The following is a 24,238-nucleotide window of genomic DNA, read 5'->3' as shown; positions in this document are numbered from 1 at the left end:
GGATATGTTTCTTACCTATATGCTGAAAAGAACTCAATGTATTTATGGCTATGGTCCTACTGCATCCTGAGAATGCCTGCTTTGATTTTTCTGAAACCGATAAGTTTTTTGAAACACTATGTGTACAACAGGTGTGTTTTAAAGGGCATTCCTTTTCAAAACTAATTTTATATGAAGTTTTCAATTTTTGAAGATCTTTGAATATGTAGATTTTTGTATTAAATTCTGGGTTCTGCATTCACAAGCTGTTTATTTTTATACTGTGGAGAATGCAGTACAAAGAATGAGAACACTTTGAAATCAGCAGATTCGAATCCAGGAAATCTGCTGGTGTTCCTTGGAGATCCTATAAGTCAGGGATAGACTACTAAATCTTTAGGTGGGCTATCTATTTAGGGAGCATGGTGTCAGTCATGCATTGTCGAGTGGATTCTGTACAGGAATTCATGATATCCCTACAGGCTAAATGACACAAACAGCTCAGTCTGCTTCAACTGTGTAAGAGGGTCCTAGACAATGGTGAAAAAAGAACAAATTATCCTCTACTCTACCTACAGCAGAAATTGTTATAGATAGAGATGTTCTTTTGTACTCTATAGTTTATTTTGATTAAATTACGGAGATCTTCCTCGCTGTATATATTGGATATATCATGCTAGTTTTTGCATCTGCAGCATCCATTTGAACTGGATCCCTTCCAGAAAAAAGCCATTCAGTGTCTGGAAGCTGGTTCTTCCGTCTTTATCGCAGCTCACACATCTGCCGGAAAGACTGTGGTGGCAGAATATGCCATAGCATTGTGTTTAAAGCACATGACCAGGTGAGAATGTCCATCTATCAGTTTATCTACCTTAAGTGTGTATTTGGGCAATGTAAACATATATAATATTATAGATCTCTAACATTCACATTTCACCATGTTATATTCCTACAATATAATTGCGTGTGGATTCTGCCAGACCTCTTAATTGAATTGGTGTTTACCTGTACAGCCCTGAAATCCTAAATGTGATGAGCTCTGTACAGTTTTCTCTGTGAATTTACGAGAAACCCCAACCCAGTAATAAGCTGAGATTGAGGGATGAAATTCTCCCCATTGGGACACAGACAATGTAAACTTGACAGGTGTAACTTTTCCCTCTTCAACTAAATCTAAAAGAAATGTTTTTACTAAAATCCACTTCAATTACAGTTCATAAAGAACATAGTTTTACCTTTTTAGAATATTTGCAAATCTATTCAAGCAGTCCCGTGATTTGTATACCCGGTTTTCTAGCTTCCTGTCCCACCTCCCCACTCGGGGAACTAGGAAAGAGCAAATTATTGAGCGTTTCCCTGTACTTGCTTTTTACTAGTACCTGAAAAAATGTTGGTAACAACTTTGTGCAATGCTGGTTAATATAATATAAGTTCTCACTGTCTAGTAAATTCTCTGCAGGAGATTGTGGGACTATAACCTAAGTATAGATTCAGGCAGTTGTACTATCTTTATTTTTTAATGCATTTAATAGTTACTATTAATAAAGTATTCCATTTTTATCTGTGTATGTTTCAGGTGTTGGGTCCAAGTTTTTGTTTACTTATGTTAGTACCAATTTGGTTCCAGAATGCCTTATCCTTTATTTATCTCTTTCTGTTTGTCCATTGTAAATGTGCATTGTAAATTTCTTTCTTTCTATAGAGCCATCTATACCTCCCCCATAAAGGCCTTGTCCAATCAGAAGTTTCGAGATTTCAAGATTACTTTTGGTGATGTCGGCCTGATCACGGGAGACGTCCAGCTCTATACAGGAGCATCGTGTCTTATTATGACTACAGAGATCTTACGGTTTGTATTTTTCCTTTGTAGTAGTTTTAAAGTAAAAGTAAACCAAATCTTGAAAATCTCGTACAAGCTAATAACATGTTCATGTTAAAAAGTTTTTAATACTCTTTTCATGGAACAGGACTTAAAATAAATCTAAACTGCAAATTAATGACTTTTGTTGCATACATGTGCTGCTGATTTCTTGCAGCCACTTTCTGTCTACATACACTCTAGCAATGGCGGTATGCTATTTCTCAGGGCGGGTTTCCTGATGTTGATAGCAGTGAAACGTGTGCTGTTGTCACATACCTGATCAAGGCTGTGTTGACAAAAGGGCTTCCTGACATCTCCTATTCAGAGCCCCTTAAGCTGCGTACACACTTGCAATTTTTGTCGTTGGAAAGGATCTTTCACGATCCTTTCCAACGACAAGGGAGTGCACCATGCATGAACGGTGCTGTACATACAGCACCGTTCATGCTCTATGGAGAGGGGAGGGGGAGAGCGACGGAGCGGCACCCTGCTGCGCGCTCTCCCCTTCCCTTGCATTAGCATCGGCTGTCGTCCATCATCCGTGGATCCGGCAGGTCGGTCGTCCGGACGATGGACGACACCGACTGTACACACGGCAGATTTTCGCCCGATAATTGGCCGATGCCGATTATCGGGCGATAAAAATCTGACGTGTGTACGTAGCTTTAGAACTGCTACAGGGTGAAACAGAAAAAGAAGTGACAGAGGTGCATTTGATGGGTATTAAAGTAGCTGATGATCTGAGGAATTTTGGACACTGCTTAGGTACTGGAATGGTTCAAAACTAGACAAAGCAAGATACTGACTGGGTGCAACTAAAAGCAGAAGCCACAGTGGTGGTTACAGTGAGTTGAAGTCTGCAGCTGCTCGGCAGCAGAGGTACTAATCCAGCAGGACAAGAGTGACTGGAGATCCGTGTGCGGGCTGGAGTCAAGATCAGACCAGCAGTGGGCAAAACCAGTAGGCAGAAGGCAAAGTCAGGACAGAAGTCAAGGTCAGCAATGAGACATGTGATCATGTGCAGCTCAGCATTAGATTCTGGGATACTTGTTCATATCATTCTACGACTCCCAGGACTGAATTAAGTTATACCATCTTGGCCTGGCCAATCAAAATGGCTAAAGAGTGAGAGCAGCAAGGTAAGAAAAAAAGATGGCAGTGTCTGCATGGAAACAAGGCGAGGTGAGTGGAATTAAATAATTGTGATCAAGCAGGTAATGTAATTTTATTGCAGATGGTACATTACCTATATTTCTGCAATAAAGAACCTGTCTGGTTTAATTATGCTTTAACATAATAAAAAATGGTTCTAAATTGCAGAACATGACAAGTTTATATGTGAACTTATTGACTGGGTTATACCACGTATTGTATTTTAATAAACCTTCTCAGCTGTTTAGTATTAATACTGCCAAGTTTTACTGAAGAAGAATGTTGCCTTTTCTGCCAGGCCTTCCCTTTAATATTTAGTGTTGGCATTTGCCAACTGATCCTATAATTAATTTATTCCTATTTGATTGATCTAACATTCCCCAAGTTCTGTCTGTTCCTCCCTTTCACTTAGCATACTTTCTTTACACAGATCTATGCTGTACAATGGCTCTGACGTCATTCGGGACTTAGAATGGGTTATCTTTGATGAGGTCCATTATATCAACGATGCAGAGGTGAGTACCACCACCTTACATGTTAAATTTACCTGCTCATGCCCCTATTCACCACATTCACACTGTCTCTCATCCATAGCGTGGAGTAGTATGGGAAGAAGTTTTAATTATGTTGCCGGATCATGTCAATATCATACTGCTGAGTGCTACAGTGCCCAACACCCTGGAGTTTGCAGACTGGATTGGGTGGGTAACAGATCACAATCTTTATGTTTACAATATACACTGTAGGCCCTCTGGAGCAACCTTTCTCCACCTTTTTGAAATGGAGGAATACTTGAAATAACTTTCAGGTCTTCAGGTAACCCCTTTCTATAATTACTAAATCCATAGCTCTATTAGCATAGTGGTCATTGGAAAGAATTTCATCCTTACAAATAGCCAGAATGTTTATCAGTCATTAATGACCTGGGAGGTTCAAACTGCTAATGGCTCCATGAACCTCTAGCAACCCCTGGACGAACCCTGGTTGAGAAACACTGCTCTGGAGGGTTATAATTTAAAAGCATGATAGTTAAGCATACCGACTTGAGTTAATTTATTGTTTTAGGCTGTTATATGTTTTTGTTAAATATTTTTAACATAACTTATATATCTCTACTAATGTCAATAGCATAAGTTTGAAATGTCATTGTGTATTTAGCAGAGTTTAGTTTGTTTTTTGGCTTGTCCACAGACTTTTTAAAATGAATAAAAGCCCTTTATAATGTACAATGTTAGTCATCAAACATATTCTTAATTCCCCTAATTTCACCTGTGTTTAAACTCCTAATAGGAGAATAAAGAAGAAGAAGATTTATGTGATCAGTACCACCAAGAGGCCGGTGCCGTTAGAACATTATCTGTACACTGGGAACAGTCAGAAGACACAGAATGAGTTTTTCGTGCTGCAGGATGCTTTAGGAGCCTTCCAGACCAAAGGGTGAGGAGAGAATTAATGTCTAGATAACTAAACCTTTTTTGGGAGAGCTGACCAATTTCATTAATGACTTGGCAGGTAATTTATGAATTACATTTGCCATGGCTAAATCCCTATAGAGACAATCCTTTTGCCTTAAAACTTCTGTAAAGCAAAGTTTTTTTATTTTTATCTCTAGCTACTATGCTGCTGTGGAAGCGAAAAAAGAGAGAACATCTAAATACGCACAGTCCTTTGGAGCGAAACACCCACATGGGGGTGGAGCTGGGCATGTGAGTAATGGGGGGGATGTGAATCTGTATGTGTTCAGGACTAGGAAAAGCCAGGATTGCTCATGGGCATCTTGGACTAAGGACGTTCAAAATACATTCTGTGCTTTTGGAATTTATAAGTAACTTCAATAAACTTGTGTCCCTTTATCTTCCTGAAGTTCAGGTTAAGCGTATTACCATTGTAGCACTGAATAAGGCAGATTGCTATGATCTGTTTCCCCAGGATAAGGGTACATGGCTGTCTCTGATCCAGTCTCTCCGCCGACGGGATGCCCTCCCTGTCGTGGTTTTCACCTTTTCCCGCACACGGTGTGAACAGAATGCCTCCGCTCTGACCACAGTAGACTTGTGTACCGCTTCAGAGCGAAGTGAAGTCCAGACGTACTATACCAAGTGCCTGAGCCGTCTACGAGGGACTGACCGCCAGCTACCACAGGTCTGTGCCACAAAGTCTTTGATAGGTGCAATCTGTACCTAATTCTGTTATTTGTAATAGAATGTTATGTGTGGGTGAAGTAAGGTAAATCCTTTGGCACTAACTTCATTTACCTCCTAGATCCTGCATTAGCCAGCTGTCTTAACCTGGCTGGTCATTTAGCTGCAATACCTTGTTTGCTTAGAAATGACAAGGTGTTTCCAGTAAAGGGTTTGGCTAAATCTACATAATGTAAATAAAGAAATAATTGTTGTGTTTCTAAACCCCAAATCCCAGGAAAATTTTAGATACAGGATAGCAAAAGAAGAGAGTAGGGACTTTCAAGGTGAATGAGAGTAAAAACAGTTTTTATTAATACTGTATTGGGTATAAAAAAAGAATCCCAACTTTTTAATTTTTCCAGAGCCAAAACTGGAACTACACATGCAGAACAAGGGTCTTACCACAGATAAGTCAGTATATGTCAATCACACAATAAATCCAGTACGAGCAGTCAGCATGTATGTCACAAGAGCTGGAAGTAATGTGTATATGTGTCTAGTTTTGCTTTAATTCTACATCATTTAAATTCCTATTTAATATACAGCGCTGCGTAATATGTTGGCGCTATATAAATCCTGTTTAATAATAATAATAATAATTTTACGTCTGACATTTTAGACAGTTTGTTTGTGTAGAGGAACCTAAACAGCCTGCACAGAACTGTGACCTTGGTTTAATTGAAATGATCCAGGTCTTCTTTTCCATCAACAGTACCTGATTTCATTTCGTGGTTAAATGAGCATATAGACCATTACACAAAACTTTTTAAAAACACTTTCCAAAAGAGTGGAGGTTGGCATAACCACAAGGAGGAAGAGAACTATAATAACACCCATGGTTTCAGAATACGACAACAAAAGCCTTGTATAGGTGTGATGATCCGGTGTCCAGAAACTTTTGGCTATATTGTGCATTTGTCATTGTGTACCACATTAGTACTAAGTTTTTAAATAGGAGATAAAAATTACCAGCAAGCTCAGTTAGGATCAGATTATGTTATTGGGTGAAGGTTATCCTGTTATATTTAGTTGCCAGGGACAGTTTTAGATAAATTGAGTAAACATAATATAGACAAAAACCGCTTATGTGTTTTTGTCATAGCAGGTGGGCAATCTGTGCATGTAACACAAAGAACTTGTAGATCTGGCAAGAATAATCTAAGTTAGCCTCAGGATAAGGCACCAAAGTTCCTTTATGTTTCGTGTCCAGAAAATAGCATCTGTGTTGGGGAGTCTCTGGACCTGGGAACAAAGTTCTCAGTTTTAATCCCTGCTTGGCATACTGGCATCTGATCAGTGCCAACACAATTTAGAGACTTATTATTCGGAGAGGAACCAACAATGACTTGTGGGATGCCAGGGGGAGTATTGTACTCCAGGATTCTAGAGTTTCATTTTTATGACAGCTCCAGGTATGTATTGGAGCTGACCTTAAACATAATATGGTGTCCCCTGCACTCTCTGCCTCTCTGTCAGTTGGGTCCTTAGAGAAGGTGGAGGTCATGGTCAATAACCTGATTTGCCCCCCCAACCATCCTACAAGTCAGTTTGTGTCCTGGTCACTTGGAAAAAAAAAAGAGCACAGGCAGCAACAAAACCTAATTCTTAGAAGAGCAAGTGTTGGGTGCTATTGCATGCAATTACCCATACTAGTAAGATATAGTGGGGGACCTGCCACAAACCCAAAATATGTTGGAATGTTCTGATTTTTGTGCATCCAATGTTTACAAAGGTGAACAGCCTTACACATTAAAGCTGTGTTCAGTGGAACCAGACTGTCCTTCCAGAGGTTGCTGGGGGTTTCATGACCAATGAGCAGTTTGTGACTTTCAGGTCAGTTTATTATGATCTTTTTAGTTATCTGTAAGGGTGACATTGGTCCCACTGGTCAGCAATGTAAAAGACATTCTTGTGACCATCACACTAATATAGAGTGAGCTGTGGATCTAATTGTAGCAGTGGTTCCCTGAAGACTTGAAAGTTATTTCAAGGCTCCTATATTAAAACGTCAAGGAACACTACATTAAAGTGTATGCATGGACAAGTTTTAATGTTGTCTGTGCTCTATCCTAGTGACCAGGACACAACCCATAAAAGGAGTCTATAGAGACCATATTTAATCATTTACTACCTCCACCATACCTCATTATTATGTTAGCTGATTATCTTATGTATAACGTTTATGTATCTTGTGGTGTAATTTTCTTCAGAAAAGGTTATTTATTAACTTTAATAGAGTCCAGCAAGTACAAAATAAATAAACAGAGGGATGTGACTCATATTAGTTGATGGGACTAGATGGTAAATTTAAGATTGGGATATTACAGAAAAACTTTACTAAGACATATGTTGGCTGCCATAAGCGACCTTCCTTTCTGAGGAAATTAGTTGCTTAGCTGTAATTCTGCAGCTACAGTACATTGGCAGTCACATACCCATAGTAAAGATCAGCAGTTCTCACTTGATCCAAAATAACCAGACAGCTAGAATTTTTGGAAGAAGATCCTAAATGACCGCTTATGTGTTTTTGTCATAGCAGGTGGGCAATCTGTGCATGTAACACAAAGAACTTGTAAATCTGGCAAGAATAATCTAAGTTAGCCTCAGGATAAGGCACCAAAGTTCCTTTATGTTTCGTGACCAGAAAATAGCATCTGTGTTGGGGAGTCTCTGGACCTGGGAACAAAGTTCTCAGTTTTAATCCCTGCTTGGCTTACCGGCATCTGATCAGTGCCAACAATTTAGAGACTATTTGGAGAGGAGCCAACAATGACTTGTGGGATGCCAGGGGGAGTATTGTACTCCAGGAATCTAGAGTTTAATTTTTATGACAGCTCCAGGTATGTATTGGAGCTGACCTTAACTTACCTTAAATTCTATGGAATTATTATCAATGTTCATTAAACCTGGTCACTTTATTTTTTGTCACACTTCAACTTTATTTGCAAAAAACAGAAATAACAATAATTTAAAACAGTACACACCTTGTAGCAGCAAAATAACTGGTCACTTTTTATTGTAGCAGTAAATCTGTATATCTACAAATCTGTGGCATCTTGAAGCTCAGAATCTGTTGTTTTTCAGTTTTGGAAGATTGACACTGATAGCTTTTGCCACAGAGCCCTCATTGATGAGAGTGCTGCTCAGCCTTAACCCTTCTTTCCAACCCCGACCATTGTTCTTCCTAAACCTCAACAATAACCCTCTCTGTAACCCCAGTACCAGCCTTGCCTCTTACTGTAACACTTACCATCCCTGTAACCCTATGGCTATCCTGCACTGTAACCCTCGCATTACCCTTTCCTGTACCTTCACACTAATTACTTTCCTTGTAACCCTAACACTAACCCTCATCCTAACTCTCTCTGCCCTGTAACCCCCTCTTTCATTTTAGCCCTTCCTTTACCACTGACTTACCTTGTACCTTACCATTAACCCACCTTATACCCTCAACTAACACTCCCTGTATCATTTTCCTCACACCAACGTTGTCTGTAACACCAACCCACCTTGTGCCCTAACACCAACACTTGCTGTAACCCCAAGACTTTCCTTTCACATAACTCCAACAGTGAGTGTCCATGTAACCATGTAACTGTCCATGTAACTTGAGAAAGATAAAATGCTTTCATCACAAAATACAAAAGGTTAGTGTGATGTTAGATGAAGGGTTAGAGTGTCCATGAGCACTGTTGGAGGGAGCTAGGTTTGCAGCATGGATATAATTGTATTTACATGATAATTACAGGTACTGCACATGCTGGATTTGCTGAAAAGAGGGATTGGAATTCATCACAGCGGAATCCTGCCCATTCTAAAAGAAGTGGTGGAGATGTTGTTCAGCCGTGGACTAGTCAAGGTTGGTGTTAGCTATGACTTACATTTCATACAGAAGCTGCTGTTACTGACCTTTTAAAAATACCACTTCCGACCCAGGTACTTTAAGATTCTGATCTAAACTAGCATGCTGATTAGGGAAGTCAGACTGCAGTTAGAACCCTTGATCTACATTCTAGTTCCAAGTCACTGACTTATAAAAAGCTGAAGTTATTGGATCTGTAAGAGAGATCAGCAATGGCAACCCTTCACACTGACCAATGAAGTGGAAAAAATATAAACTGTTACTGCCACAAAAAAAATCCTGGAGATTGACCTATATAAACTTCATGTCGGATGGTGTTGGAACGTACACATGGGAAATGAAGTCTCCCCCTACATTATAAAAATCTGCTGCACCATGGAAGGAGGTCACATGTGTCTATGTACCTGGAAGCACCAAAAATTTTGTAGCAGCTTTTAGGAAAAGTAACCGGCACATCCTAGTCCCAAGACAAAATGTTTATTGTAGTTATACAAAATCCAGTGGGCTTGTTTACAGGACACAGAAGTCCGTCTTTGTTCTCTATTCTACCAAAACCAAAAAAAAGGATCAACCTCTACAAAAGTAAGGAACAGAAGAAGGGACTTAAATGGCAAATATATAGCAAATAAACATAATTTGACATAAAATACTATGTTACACAAAAATGATTTTTAGTATATCATATAACCATATACCATAAAGTATCTCTATCAGAGCTCAAACGTTTACGTGTGTTTTGCAGACTAAGACTCCTTCAGGGTGGTAACGGCTTTTGCCAGATCTGTATTAGTATATATGGAGAGAGATATATAGGTTTGGGAAAACACAAGCTCCGAAACTCTTTTCCCAGGTTTTGGTCCCAGTGGGTGAGGCCCCAGAATAGCTCAACCTCAAAATCCTCCACAAACAGAATACTTCACAAGCAAGTTAGTTTCAATGTGAACGAGCATCCATTCAGTCATGTAACAAATGGAGTTCCTGGAAAAGAGTGCATAGCTGGTGGCCTTGGCTTTTTTGGTGTTTTTATTAAATATTTTTGTGCTCAAGGGTTAATTTTGTAAGGTGTGTTGATCTCCCTTTTTTGGTTTTGTTTATATTATTAAGGAATAGGGCAAATTTAAGTTTAGAATATTAGGTGGGATCCTTTATATTTAATTATCAGTTCTCTATGATACCTTATAAAGTTTTTCAAAGTACCTAAAACAGCATGCTGGATTGTAAGGAACTATATATTGTTTTGGGACCAGGGTACGCTTGACTAGCTTTGCCTACTAGATATCAAAGGTGTGAATACTGATGAACACTTTACTATTGGTGGGTGAGGTATTGTGTGCAGGGATGGTTTTCTGCATTTCAATTTTGTGGTATCTGTAAGTACCAAGAAAGATTTGTGATCTTGAGTTTGGGGTTTGGATTTACCAGGACCTTATATTTCTACCTTGATCGATCAAGGTGACAGCGTCTCATTAAGATAAACACTAAAGCAGAAACACAGAATATAAGAACATGAAATCACACTGGTTCCTCACAGATGTTCCTATGGTTCCCTGCCGTGTTTAATATTTGCCAGAAAAGATCCGTAGTCTGAAATGAAAGTAAAATCCTATCTGACCAATGCAAGGCCAAGCAGGGTCATTTTTGTGAAACTTTATCTGATATCTCCAGGCTCTGTTTACTGTTTGATAGCAGCGATTCCTGCGAATTCCTTCTTGTGCAATAACACATATAATATATCAATATTTTGTTTGATTTATTCCCGTCAAGGAGATAAATCGCTGACCCGCTGACTTCTTATCTAAACCAAGCTCCATGTTTGTGTAAATATTTCCTAGCTCTCTGCACTGTTTGCTTTCATGCCGATATACAAACAGCAGTCTATCCATCTGCCAGCCCCTGCTGATCTTACATTTGTACAGGCTTGTCTGCCACAATAAAAGAAAATGCCTATTTTTAAATCAGCCATTCCTAACCAGTGTTCTGTGAAACCGCAGGGTTCTTCTAGAGGTTGCCAGAGGTTCTTCAAACTGTGGCTGATAGACCTCCTATTTGATGATGCCAACATAGTCCTGAGACCAATGCCACTTGGCAGAGCCAGCTGCAACAATGTTTTAAGTTGTCCATAAAAGTGTAATTCTACCACTGTAAGTAGGTCATTCTTTCCACTGGGCACCAATTGGAGGCTTTTTTCTAATATTCCCCAATAAACTGGTTTTACCAGGGGTCCCTTAAACCCTGAAAATTCTTTTAAGGCTACTTCAGCGGTAAAAAAAGTTGAGAAAAGCTGCTTTAAATGGTCTTGATTCACCCATAGCACTTCCATGTTCTACATCCAACTCTAGCCTTTCTCTGTCTCAGATCTATCTGAGTCATATACTGAACCAACAGAACATTTCTGACACTGTAGTCTTGAAACTGTGAAAGGCCCAGTGTGCGCATGTGTCGTGTTTAAACCCAAGAACAAAAATTTTTATTATTAATATTATTACTAATAACAGACAGGATTTATATAGCACCAACATATTATGCAGCTCTGTACATTAAATATGGGTTGCAAATGACAGACAGATACAGACAGTGACACAGGCGGAGAGGACCTTGCCCTGAAGAGCTTACAATCTAGAAGGTGGGGGAAGTCTCACACAATAGGAAGGGGAATATTGAATAGTGGGTAGGTAGTGAGGGTTTAAGAGACAGAAGAAGATGGGTAGGCAAGTTTGAAAAGATAGGATTTGAGGGCTCTTTTAAATGAGCAGAAAGTAGGAGCAAGCCGAATAGAACGAGGAAAACCATTCCAGAGAGTTGGGGCAGCCCTAGAGAAGTCTTGTATCCATGCGTGTGATGAGGTTATGAGTGAGGAAGTCATTAGTAGGTCATTGGAGGAGCAAAGAGAGCGGCTAGGGGGGGATTTTTCCATCAGGTCAGAGAGGTAAGTGGGACAAGCACTTTGGAGGAATTTAAAGGCAAAGCACAGGAAATAAATTGGATTCCCAGGTGAAATGGAAGCCAATGAAGAGAACTACAAAGAGATGCAGTAGAAGAGGAATGGTGGGAAAATAGTAATATGTTGCAGTTTGCCAACTCTTTAGATGTGGTGGCTGCATTGACTTTCATTTTTCAGGCCTTTTTTTTTATTATACTTAGTTTTCACTACTGATTCTGCCAGTAACACACTTCTTCTCCTAGCATGACTTACCATATATTGTACCTGTAGAGAAGTAGCATTGTAACCTTAAGACAGGATTACAGACACATCCATTCTTTTCTCCATAACAGGAGAAATCATATCTATTTCAGGTAGACCAGGTATTAGTAACTCATTTTACCCTAAAACCCAACATAGACAGACAAATTCGGCCTGTTTGTATATGTGTTACTGAATCTAATTTCAAAAAAACTCAACTTTCCTGGCGTTTTTTTTTTTTTTTTTACTTTTCTATACTTTCTCTTCTATATTACAGACAAATTCAACTTTCCTGAGGTTTTTTTTTTTTTTTTTTCTAAAATTTCTTAGATCCTTTTCTTAAACTTTCTCTTAGATCCTATTTGCCACAGAGACTTTTGCCATGGGGGTTAACATGCCTGCTCGTACAGTGGTGTTCGATTCAATCCGAAAACACGATGGCTCCAACTTCAGAGACCTGACTCCAGGTATGTTACACTTTTTCATGTAATTCTTCATGTAGCGAAGTCATCTACCTCAATGGCCTCAACTTCACATTAAACCTCCCAGTCTAAAAACCAGAGGAGCTTCACCCCTATCTGTCCAAACCCTACCCAAAAGTGACTGCATTTAGGCAAAGTCAGTCCTCTTTTTTTTTTTAGCCTTGTGTACTGTTGCAGGAATCATTTTGGGTGACAATATAAAGGAATTAGCTCTGTAAGACTACTGCAGAGCAGCACGTTCTCTTTATTGGAGCAAAGGGGATGGGTGGAAGGGAGCTTGTTGTGAATATCTCATGAACAGGATCAATTCGCTATGTAGTAATCAGACATGGAAGATTACTAAACAATATCATAGGACACCTGTATAGCCTTTTTTGCCCAAGGTGATCTTGAACATGTATCCTGGGTGGCTAAAATGTATCTGCACGGACCAGGAGTCCTAATCTTTAGTGCACAAGAAATTTATTATTACAATGCAGGAAAACCACAAATGGCATTGCTTCCTACATGACCCAATCAGAACACTGAATGAATGTATTGTTGAGATCATGAATGCCTTAGAAATTCCTATACCATCTATCTCTTCTGTTCTTCATCATAGCATGGACAGATTAGGTTCTGTACTCCTGGGAGATAAGTTGGGAATGTAATTGATATAAGATATATGATTGATATGAGGTATGCAGCAAAAAAAGTAAGCACATGAAGTTACATGCTGATAATGCCATAAGATATTTCTTTGCATTTATTGAACAAATATAGGAAAATGACTGTAATTATATATTTACGAGACAGGGGTTGGCATACCCTGTATTGTCCACTTGTACTTGATGGCAAATAAAGCCTTAGTATAAATTGCTGTATCTGTTTGCAGGAGAATATATACAGATGGCTGGCCGTGCTGGGCGTCGAGGTTTGGACAGTACTGGTATGGTGATAATATTATGTAAAGGAGACGTACCAGAGATGAGTGATTTGCACAAGATGATGCTGGTAAGTGTGAACCAGAATGTAACGTACATCATGTATAAAGTAATAATGTGCAATGTTAGAAATAAGACAATTATCCGGATTTTGTTTCACAAATGTACCGAAAACAGAAATCTGATTGGAGGTTTCTGCAGTTTGTACATTCTGATTACTTTGTGATGTTATATTAATCATGTCTGCTCACACTGTATGATCCTCCTTGCACAGGGCAAGCCCACTCAGTTACAGTCTCAGTTTCGACTCACTTATTCCATGATCCTGAATCTACTCCGTGTTGAAGCGTTGAGAGTGGAGGACATGATGAAGAGAAGTTTTGCAGAATCCAGAACACAGAAGGACAGCAAGGTCAGTATAAGCTGACTAATCTATGTGTCTTGGAGTAATAAATGGCTGATTTAGGTAAAAAAATTTAGATAATAAACTATTATTTATACATAGTGAGAAGGAAGCTGTTAATCTGCCAAAACCACCTGCAGGGTGACACAGAAGGGAGCTAAGTCTGTCCCACCTCCTGCAGGGTGACACATATGGAAGGAAGCAGTGATGTAGAAACAAGACGTCAAAATTACACCTGGCCCCTTTCTGCTGGCAGGGTGTAGGAGTGGACCTACAGTGGCTGCACAGAGATTCCTGGCTGCTACTTGTGAAGAGAGCCAGCAGAGGAAATCTTCCCTTGCTTTTCCTCTCTGCTGGACATGGACTATGGGTACTGGGGGGAAGCATGTACTGAGAGGGAGGTGTGCACTTGGGGAAGCCCAGGTCCAAATTCCGCATCAGGGCCCATAGGTATGTAGCCGCACCACTGGAGGGGAGCTTAGATTCTTTCGCTGTTACTGCAGGGTGACACAGATAGAAGGGAGCTATGAATCTGTCCTCCTCCTGCAGGGTGACAGAAAGTTAGGGAGCTTTGAGTTTATTCCTCTTCTCCTGCTGGGTGACACAGACAGGGAGAGCTTTGAGTTTATCCCTCCTCCTGCAGGGTGACATAGACAGAATATAGCTATGAATCTGTCTTCCTCCTACAGGGTGACAGACATTTAGGGAGCTTTGAGTTTATCCCTCCTCCTGCAGGGTGACATAGACAGAATGTAGCCATGCATCTGTCTTCCTCCTACAGGGTGACATAGAAAGTTAGGGAGCTTTGATTTTCTCCCTCCTCCTGCAGGGTGACATAGACAGAATGTAGCTATGCATCTGTCTTCCTCCTACAGGGTGACATAGAAAGTTAGGGAGCTTTGAGTTTATCCCTCCTCCTGCAGGGGTGACACAGACAGAAGGGAGCTATCATTCTGTCCCACTTTATGCAGTGTAAATCCTCATAGTGGAGTGCAGTGTAATCCCTCACAGCTCCTGCCATTGTGGGTTTTTAAGAATATTGGTAGCGCTTAAGTTAAAGTATTCTACCAGTAACATTTATTTTTTTCAACAGGCTCATGAACAGCGGATAAAAGTCCTCACCAAAACACTGGGGGATATGGGGGAAATTGAATGCTCAGGAGACCTGGCAGACCTGCAGGATTATTTTTTGACCGTACAAGAGCTCATCCATACCAGAGATACCTTACAGGTAAAACAGTGTAAATGGGGGCTTTATTCAGGGATGCTGGACTACTACATCTGGAATGAAAAGAGGTGTTTCCATGGACATTCCATTGGTGACTGGCAGAGGTTTGGGATAGGAATGATGAATGTTTTCAGAGACACTGGGGTAGAAGCTGAACTTAGAACTATTACTATTAACTTAGAATTATTATTAATAATAAACAGGATTTATATAGCGCCAAAATATTGCGCAGCGCTGTCCATTAATTAGGGGTTGCAAATGACAGACAGACACAGGAGGAGGAGAGGATCCTGCCCCGAAAATCTTACAATCTAAGAGAATATGAGGAATATTTCCAGAGACATTCCTCTGCTAAGCTGGGAATGGCAGGGATATTTACAAAGACACTTCTTCCCAAGCTGTTATTGGAAAGAGTATTTGTGGAGACAATTCCTCTGTTAAGCTGGAAATTGTGAGACATTAAATCATGTGACAATTAATAAAACACTTTGCAAGAGTTTTCATGAGGGACGACCAGGAGCAGAGTGATATTTCCATGGACTCCGTGGTGCTGAATGGAGGAAAAGATGCTGGTTAAATAGGCAACTAGGAGAGAAGGAACCCATACAAAATGCTCTTGGCAGCATATTTTTATATGTACACCTTTGAGTATACTCAGCCATATGTATTATTTGTCTTTGTCTCCTTCCTAGAAAAAGGTAGTGGAGTCCATCAATGGAATGAAATGCCTGAGTGTGGGCCGTGTCATCATCATCAGCACCGAATACCACCCATGGGTGCCAGGAGTCATCCTGCAGGTATATCAAGAGCTAGTGATGGATTAGTGAACTATTTTAGGGTAGGCATTTCGAAAGTCCGTTTCAGACAGGATTCATTTGTAACCACATATCCAGCAAAGGTCATACCTGATTCTTAAACTATAAAAATTTTAAAAATATACAGCACATATATATTATCAAATTATTTGGTTACTGGGTTAGGAATGTACAGGGTTAGGGTTAGGAATGTACCTTTTTAGGCTCAAATCTGACAATAAATACACATTAATTGTTTGTATAAATGCTTTATTGTACAAACATTTATTACAAGATATACCCAGGAAAATAGCAAAAGACGCTTGCTTTTAGATTGCCTCCTACTTTATTGAGCTCTATAAACAGTAGGCTTGTTTTCACTGGAGTAGCTAAAATTATACCATAGAATAAATGCCATGTGACTATGACTGTATTTTAGGATGCGGATCTGGTATTTAAATTACAAAACCACAAAATTCAAGTGGTTCCTAAATCCAATGTGTTTTAAGGGCAAACCAGTCCCCCCTCATTAGAGCTTGGAGCGGCGAGAGTGGATAATATTTTTTTATAATTATTACTAATCCTTTGGCATTTAAATCTCCCTTCCACTACTGCTCATCAAAAACCATTGTGACATTGAGAACCCTTAGGTGTTTTAAAGCTTTCTCCACAAAGTTCTGGTGCTGTTTACACCAGTGTTTGTGTTTTGATGAACCCTAAGGTTACTCCACACATTGCTAGGAGTTTATTTTAAGTGACCTCAATTATCTTTTTGGTTATGTGTAAGAATGACATTCTTCCCATTTATCAGTAATGTAAGAGGCTTTCTTCTCAATGGTCCCCCCATGTAAAAGGGCAAGAAAGACAGATGTGAAAATCATCTGAATAAAACCAATACAAATAGAATTGTTCCTACAGTGCCAACACAAACAATCGTTTATGTTTTTAAGTTTTCAAATTTAAGCCCAGTTTTATTTTATTTTTTCTGTTCTGAATTTTTATTATCAGGTGTCCTCAGATGCCAGTAACAGGATCTACACCACCTTGGTACTGTGTGAGAAGAAGCGAGATGGCGGAGTGCCCCCAGCAGAAAGAGAGAAGGATGGCAAGAGAGCCCCATCCCCTGATGACCTTTTAATAGGCAAAGTGTTCAGACCTGAAGGTGAGAAGAGACCAGGAAAGAGCTTTATATGAAAGTGCAAATGTGCTAGAAATATGAATAGAGGATTGTAATTATATAATGTACACAACCAGATTCTTCCTTACTCTGCTCTTCACATTATACCATAAATGTTGTAATATAAAAAAAATCTGACTTTCTGTTCCCCCTTCAGGCCCAGGTGACTTCAAGCTTCTTAAGCTCCATGCTTCAGACATTCTTATGTTAACCGGGAAAACTCTGAGAGTTCATGCTGATAAAGTGCTGGATGACGTCACCAGGAGCCAAATGCCTCGATTCAGGTAACTGTAAATTCTCTATATGCTGATATGGCCAAGAGTTTGTTCACAGCTGACCATCACCCCTGTATAAGTTAGACAGCTCCTTCCCAAACCATGAATTAATATTAGGTTGGTTCTCGCTTTGCAGGTAAAACAACCTCTACTTTTCTGGGATGGCTTTACAGAGATTTTGGAGTGTGTCTGTAGTACTTTGAATTTATTTAGCAACAAAATTCATTCGTAGGGTCAGGTATTGATGGTTGACAAGAATACCCAGAGGGCCCTGCATAAACATTTGCTTGTTTGGGGAAACAAATGGATTTCTCTTCTGTTACTTCTCTTTCTGTATTTATCTGCACACTGACCCATGTGTCCCTGTAGAGCCTTGGATTTTGGACAGAGGCCCTACATGGGAGCTTGACCCCTGCCCTAGCCTGGATTAAGCAACGCCTTGTCGCTACACGAAATCCTATTATGTCAGTTAACCTTTGAATGTCCTCTGATATATGAAAGTTAAATGAAAGGGGGCAAAGCTTGGTGTATGGTAAGGGAAAGCTGGCCTCGATTCAACAAAAATGTTGAATTACAGGTAATGTTTATGATCAGTTTTAGAGCAGAATGTCAGTTGCAAATTGACTGAGCAAGGCAGCCATCACTTTTTGTGCCACAATCAATGTTTCTATTACATAAAATGCTGAATACATTTCAAATACTATTTAGGTATCAAAAGAATGGATGGTACTAGTTGATGAATATTAGTTGATCGAAATAATCCATTTCAATTGATCATAATTTTAAAGTAATATTGATCAAGATTTGCATAGCATATGTCTAACATAGGTGTATATTAGGTCAGGACATATTTGGTATATACCCCTGTACATTTCCTAATGTGTCATCCCTTGTTGGAAGTACAAACAAATACTACTTCATAGCTCTCAGGTCAGGAAGAAAAAAATGTTCTCCCCCCCCCAAATCTGGAACTGTAAACTAACTTCTGGAAGCCCAAAGGGAGCCAAGGATAATACTGCAGATAAATCCTATTTGCTGTGCCATAAGTGCTGCTAGGCCTGTAAAAGGGGCTGAGCACTGTAAGCAGGGTAGTATTGCATGGTGCAATTGTGCATGTGCCGTAAATGCTGGAAGGGCTTCAAGCGGTATGGTTAAATAAAACATGAGCCTAGTCTCTGTGGTTGGGGTCTGGTGGTGAAAGGATGCAGTATCCTGGTCATCCCTAAAAGGGCCTTCAATTTTAATTTGTAGGTCTGACTGGTGGCTGGGAAAAGGCAGCCTCCCTGTTGACCAGTGTAACTCGCACACCTTATTCTTGGGTCTTTCTTAGGTTCTTATTTCTGGCACTTTCTTCTCACCCAGTCCTTATCCCCCTATGGCCAAATATGCTGGGGAACCCATGTGCTCTCCTGCAGTATGCACCTGCCCACACCTCCTTCCATTTTCTGCTATGAACTCTCCCACCTCCATGCTGGAAGTCCCAATCACCAATGTAACCAGGCACAACCTCCCTATCCTCTCTGCCATCTGCACTCAAGCTTTGAGGCAGAGGGCACAGGTGTCAATTAAGCCCCTAACTACAAGGGAGCTACACAGGTATGGTGGCTGCAAATGGGGGCGTGGTGACCCCTTTTTATGGACCTGGCACCCTGAGAAATTACCCAGTTCATCACCAAAAAACAGCCCTATGCTAGCCCAAACTTCTTGTTTGGGCTAACAAAACTATCCCTGCTGCATTGAAATCATAACCATCTTTTTTTTGCAGCCCGGTCACACATTTTTCTGTTTTCCCCTTAGGAATGACCCTCCAGGTCCCGCAGTATCTGGGGTGACTCAGGAGCTGTCTCGGCTCGCAGACTTACCTCCAGGGTCACTGACCTCTTTGTGCCCCGTAAATGATCTCCAGCTGAAGGAGCTGGAGGTGGTGGAGGCAGTCAGTCGGATCAAAAGGCTTGAAGGAGCACTACGGGGATTCAATTGTCCTAACAGCCCCCGATTTACCTCCCAGGTGAGCATTGGTCATTATACTTTAAATACAATCCCTACAAATGTTATATTCTACACCATTCAGGTCATATTGTGCCTACATGTGTTTAATTTGCTATTTCACTTTGCAGTATCTACGCCTGGAACAGAGATCGCAGGTGTTGGATGAGCTGGATCGTCTGCGCTTCCTCACTTCTGACCAATCGCTGAGCCTCTTGCCGGAGTACCAGCAGAGAATTAATGTCAGACACAGGGAAGGGGTGATCAACAGTAGATGCACACAGTGGACAAAAAAATGAAAACTTTTAATATTAAATCCTTAATAATTAATAATACCTTCCTTTTAAGCTCACATTGTATAGTTTTTGTTTCAGATGAGTCAAAGTAGTGGCAGATTAGGGTTATGTACTCACGTCAGATGATTCTCGGCCAACACGAACTGTCGGGGTCATTGGCCGAAAATCTTACATGGGTACAGGGGTCGTCCATGGATCCATTCAACAACAAATCCATGAACAACAGAAGATGAACAACCCCAGTGGAAGTGAACGGAGGAGGGCGTAACAGGGTGCCGCTCCCCTCCTCATAGAACAGAATAGTGCTGTATGCACAGAGCTTCCTTCATCTTTCAGTTGTTTGTCTCTGGAAACGATCGTGAATGATCTTTTCCAACAACAACAATAATGTAGTGTGTGTATGTAGCCTGACTTTAGTTCAATTTTTTGCTACCCTGCTAAGTCTCCTTCTCTCTCTGTTATTGTGATTCATTGCTGGTTCTTCTATCCAACTGGAAAATCAGGTTTTCAACTGTTTCCCATCCATATTAGTCCTTAAGGAAGGTTTTCATATGTAGAATATTACCATGATTATGTTTATTAAATCTTGCAGATAATTTAATAGAAATAAAAGCCTCATCAAATTACATTCAGTAGGGTTAGAGTTGTGGCAGCCATAGCCTGGTACTTATTATTCTTTCCCAGATCTCCAGTCTAATGTATTTCCTCCTCCTGCAGGTTCTGCGCACTCTTCAGTACATTGATGATGGTGGCGCAGTACAGTTAAAGGGCCGAGTGGCCTGTGAGGTCAGCAGTCATGAACTTTTAGTGACTGAACTGGTTTTGGATGGAACGCTATCTCCTCTTAACCCTGAGGAGATTGCAGCGCTGCTTTCATGCCTGGTGTTTCAGCACAAGACGCAGTGTGAGCCTCGGTTAACAGACACTCTGAAGGAGGTAAGGCTGCACAATTACAGAATAAAGCACATCATGGCAGGTATTTCTAAATTTTTGTGAATACCTTACCCTCCCTTTAACTTCTTGTTACTTGGTTAGTCCATTCAAAAGTTTTTTGTATGGGGCTCAGTTGGTCAAGTCAGCCCCATATTTCTTGCTGTATATCAGATTGGATACTTCTAACACTGAGATCACTCACATCATTCCTAATGCTGTTCCTATAAAGCATTAAGGTTTGGGAAACTCTAGCCCACTTTTTTGGTTTGTGCATCTTCTCTGTAAACAAAATTGCACATACAGCAATAATTGTTTCTAACCCTTCCCCATGTTATCCAAAACTAAAACAAGGGTTTTGTCAAAGATACATTTTGAAGATAATGCAGTAAATACTCTGGTGTTTTCTTGCAGGGAGTAAAGAAGGTGAAGGAGTTGGCTGAACGTATAGCTTTGATTCAGCGGGATTGTGGCCTTAAAGAGCCGGTGGAGGACTTTGTGTCGCAGTACAAGTTTGGCCTGACAGAGGTTGTGTATGAATGGGCACGTGGCATGGTAAGAACTGTATGTAATGTAATGATGGATATGATGTAATGACAGAGCTAAGGCATCAGAAATTTGTGTATAAATAACATAACAGGATGATGCTATATTGTAGCTCTGTAAAATTTTGAACCCAAGAATGACTTTGCTTTCATTTCAGCCATTTGCAGAAATCATGGCACTTACTGACATCCAGGAAGGCCTCATTGTGCGCTGTGTACAGCGGCTAGATGAAGCGTGCCGGGACGTTCGTTCTGCTGCTCGACTGGTTGGAGATGCAACTCTGTGTGCCAAGATGGATTCCGCCTCACAGCTTATCAAGAGGGATATAGTGTTTGCTGCTAGCCTGTACACACAGTAATGTCAGAAGGTGATTGCCGGCTGTCTTTTGTTAATATTCTGTATATATATCACTGTCACTGCAGTCTTCTTGGGGACTTTTAAAGCTAAACTCCAGCTTTACTTTATTTTAGCCCTTTTAAGGAAATCTCTGAAATCAGGTCTTTTTTTTCCTTCCACAAAACCAAATCTTTACTAATTCTTTTAATCCTAAACATGCCTTTACCTATGAAAAGCCTTTGATCCATGCACAAGTAAGCCCAGTGAGTCCCACGCTGTCTCGGCTTTCCTCTTCTTTCCAGGGCTTGCTGTTCCATCCATTGCAGCTGTATGCTTTTGTTCTCACTTAAACTCACACTGCACAGACACAAGATGGGAAGACATGCCTTTGTAGAAATGTAACAAAAAAATGCTGATTCCACTGTGCATGTGTGCACATTGCAGGAAAACCCTTTGATGATGCATGAACGAAGGAGCAGCGCACAGCCACCTGGGATATGTAATGTAAAAAAAAAGGATTTAAACACATTTTTTTCCATTATATAAAAGGCATAAACCACACTTTTATATGTTAAAAATGTGATGATCGATCCATTTCTTCATTTTTTAAACAAATCTTTATTTATCCCATTAGTAGATCTGGAATATTACAAATATTTCCCTTCCTTTTTTACATTTTTTTCCAGCATGACAAAAGCTTGCCTTGCCTACCTTGAAGTAAACTAGCCGCCTATCAGCAAATCAACATCTGAGTCCAGGAAAAATGGCTCCGGAGTTCCAAAATGGCCGGAACAGTTCCAAAACTGCCAAGTTGTAACCTCTATGAGGTTTGCCTATTGAGAACAAGATTCAATGTCCTTCTCTCAAGTGGCACATGAGATTAGCTGTGTTAATAAAATAAAGATCATGTTATTTCAAAGTCCAGGACAAAGTGTCTTGGGACTTCCTGTTACTTATAGCACCGCAAATAGAAATAAATCAATTGTGGACTCTTATGGTTTGTGTTTGTTTACTGTGGTCTTTTGTGTGCCTTCCTTGCTCAACTAATTAGCATCATAAACTCGCTCGAGTAGATGAGTTACTAAATGATAATCAGTTTGCTAGAACTCTTTGTCATAAGCAATTGTCATTTGTACAACAATTACTTTTTTCCCTCTTTTTGTTATATCCCATTAATGATAATGAACTTTCTTTGTGGCCAGACTACTTATTAGTATGGACACTTTGGGTAATGAAAGGTTTAATATGAAGCAGTTAATGAAGTCTGCCTGTTCTCATTGCTGTCAGAGGCTTGAATAACTTTTGCTCTAATGACTTAGAAGAAGCATGCAGCTTTCCAGACTTTTATGTATGCATGTTATATATTTAACATACACATATATGGTTAAGATATAAGATACAAAACAGTAACCATATAAAGAAAAAACACGTATACAATCTAACATCCAATTATTTTATTTGAAACTCCAAATGTAACCAATACATTTATGTAACCATGGGTTTTTATTGCTTCTATTCTTCAGGTAAAAAAATGTTGTGATGTTGCAAGTTCAATAATCTATAAAATGTAAAGATTGGTATCAAATAAGCAAAACAATCTGTGCTAATTAATCCCAGCTATCCCTGGCTTCAAGTTCTTGCAAAAACCCCAGCTCCCATAGGGTGTGCGTGTATCCAGAGCTAGTTATGGTTAATGCACACAAACAGCAGCACAATAACGCGCTGCATTTCTTGTAACGTGCACCAATAACATGCATTAGCACACAAAGGTAACATGCTTGAAATGTATTTATTTTGACACAATAATGTACTGCGTTAAACTGGGACTCTTCGACACTGAATACCTCCACCTACTTTCCCCACCTGTATAGAACAAGCTGAAAACGCCACTTACTATACACCTTGACCTGTGCATTCATAGAATGCAGCTTGCGGTATGAAAAATGCTTGATGACATAGATTTCTCCCATTTTTTTAACTTAAATCAGTGATCCCCAACCTTTCTCACAGCAGGGCCCAATAACACAGAAAAAAATGTTGCCATGGCCCCGTATATGTACAGCTTACACTTCCCTGCTAGAATAGCAGAGTAGTGTATGGGAGATACACTATGGGAGATGGTGTGCTGTCAGAGCTGCTGGGAATGGCAGAGAAGTGTAATCCTTACATACATTGCTCAGCCATTCTCAGCAGCTCCTGTGTAAGCAATGTGAGGAGAGCCGCCCGCTGTCTCGGTGTCACGGTGTCACTACCTTTAGAGCAGCCGCGGCCTGGGGTTTGGACCACTGATTTAAATAGTATTTGAAAGTGTTAAGCAAAGCACATAGTAAAGAGCACGCTGCTGTGCTTTATTTATTAAGCAATGGCAAAGCCAGACACTGTCACCCCCATATCACCCAAATATAACACTATCACTGCACCCCCATGTCACCCATATATCACACTGTCACCCCCATATTACCCATATATCACACTGTCACCCATATATCACACTGTCACTGCAACCCCATGTAAACCATATATCACAATGTCACCCCTATGTCACCCATATATCACGCTATCACTGTTGCCCTCATATATCACACAGTCACTGCACCCCCATGTCACCCATATATCACACTATCACTGCACCCTCATATCACCC

General features: G+C 40.2%; 1 protein-coding gene across 5 annotated transcripts in view; it reads left to right on the top strand.

The window, feature by feature from the left end:
* Positions 1-22,589, top strand: part of SKIC2 (SKI2 subunit of superkiller complex) — a 50,421-nt gene extending 27,832 nt beyond the window's left edge. For all 5 annotated transcript variants that reach the window (XM_072431720.1, XM_072431721.1, XM_072431719.1 and 2 more), the window contains 21 exons: positions 675-820; positions 1,682-1,828; positions 3,423-3,507; positions 3,587-3,693; positions 4,283-4,429; positions 4,605-4,698; positions 4,922-5,134; positions 8,924-9,034; positions 12,574-12,685; positions 13,575-13,693; positions 13,898-14,035; positions 15,120-15,257; positions 15,947-16,051; positions 17,057-17,210; positions 17,383-17,509; positions 19,298-19,508; positions 19,618-19,728; positions 20,500-20,718; positions 21,127-21,267; positions 21,416-21,625; positions 22,281-22,589. In XM_072431720.1, coding sequence (XP_072287821.1) covers positions 675-820; positions 1,682-1,828; positions 3,423-3,507; positions 3,587-3,693; positions 4,283-4,429; positions 4,605-4,698; positions 4,922-5,134; positions 8,924-9,034; positions 12,574-12,685; positions 13,575-13,693; positions 13,898-14,035; positions 15,120-15,257; positions 15,947-16,051; positions 17,057-17,210; positions 17,383-17,509; positions 19,298-19,508; positions 19,618-19,728; positions 20,500-20,718; positions 21,127-21,267; positions 21,416-21,616 — 2,826 coding nt within the window. In that variant the 3' untranslated portion in view covers positions 21,617-21,625; positions 22,281-22,589. The remainder of the gene's footprint in view (positions 1-674; positions 821-1,681; positions 1,829-3,422; positions 3,508-3,586; positions 3,694-4,282; positions 4,430-4,604; positions 4,699-4,921; positions 5,135-8,923; positions 9,035-12,573; positions 12,686-13,574; positions 13,694-13,897; positions 14,036-15,119; positions 15,258-15,946; positions 16,052-17,056; positions 17,211-17,382; positions 17,510-19,297; positions 19,509-19,617; positions 19,729-20,499; positions 20,719-21,126; positions 21,268-21,415; positions 21,626-22,280) is intronic.
* Positions 22,590-24,238: the final 1,649 nt, after the last annotated feature.

The sequence above is a fragment of the Pyxicephalus adspersus genome, chromosome Z, assembly GCF_032062135.1.
Source record: "Pyxicephalus adspersus chromosome Z, UCB_Pads_2.0, whole genome shotgun sequence".
Classification (NCBI taxonomy): Eukaryota; Metazoa; Chordata; class Amphibia; order Anura; family Pyxicephalidae; genus Pyxicephalus; species Pyxicephalus adspersus.
This window is presented reverse-complemented; position numbering and strand designations above follow the sequence as displayed.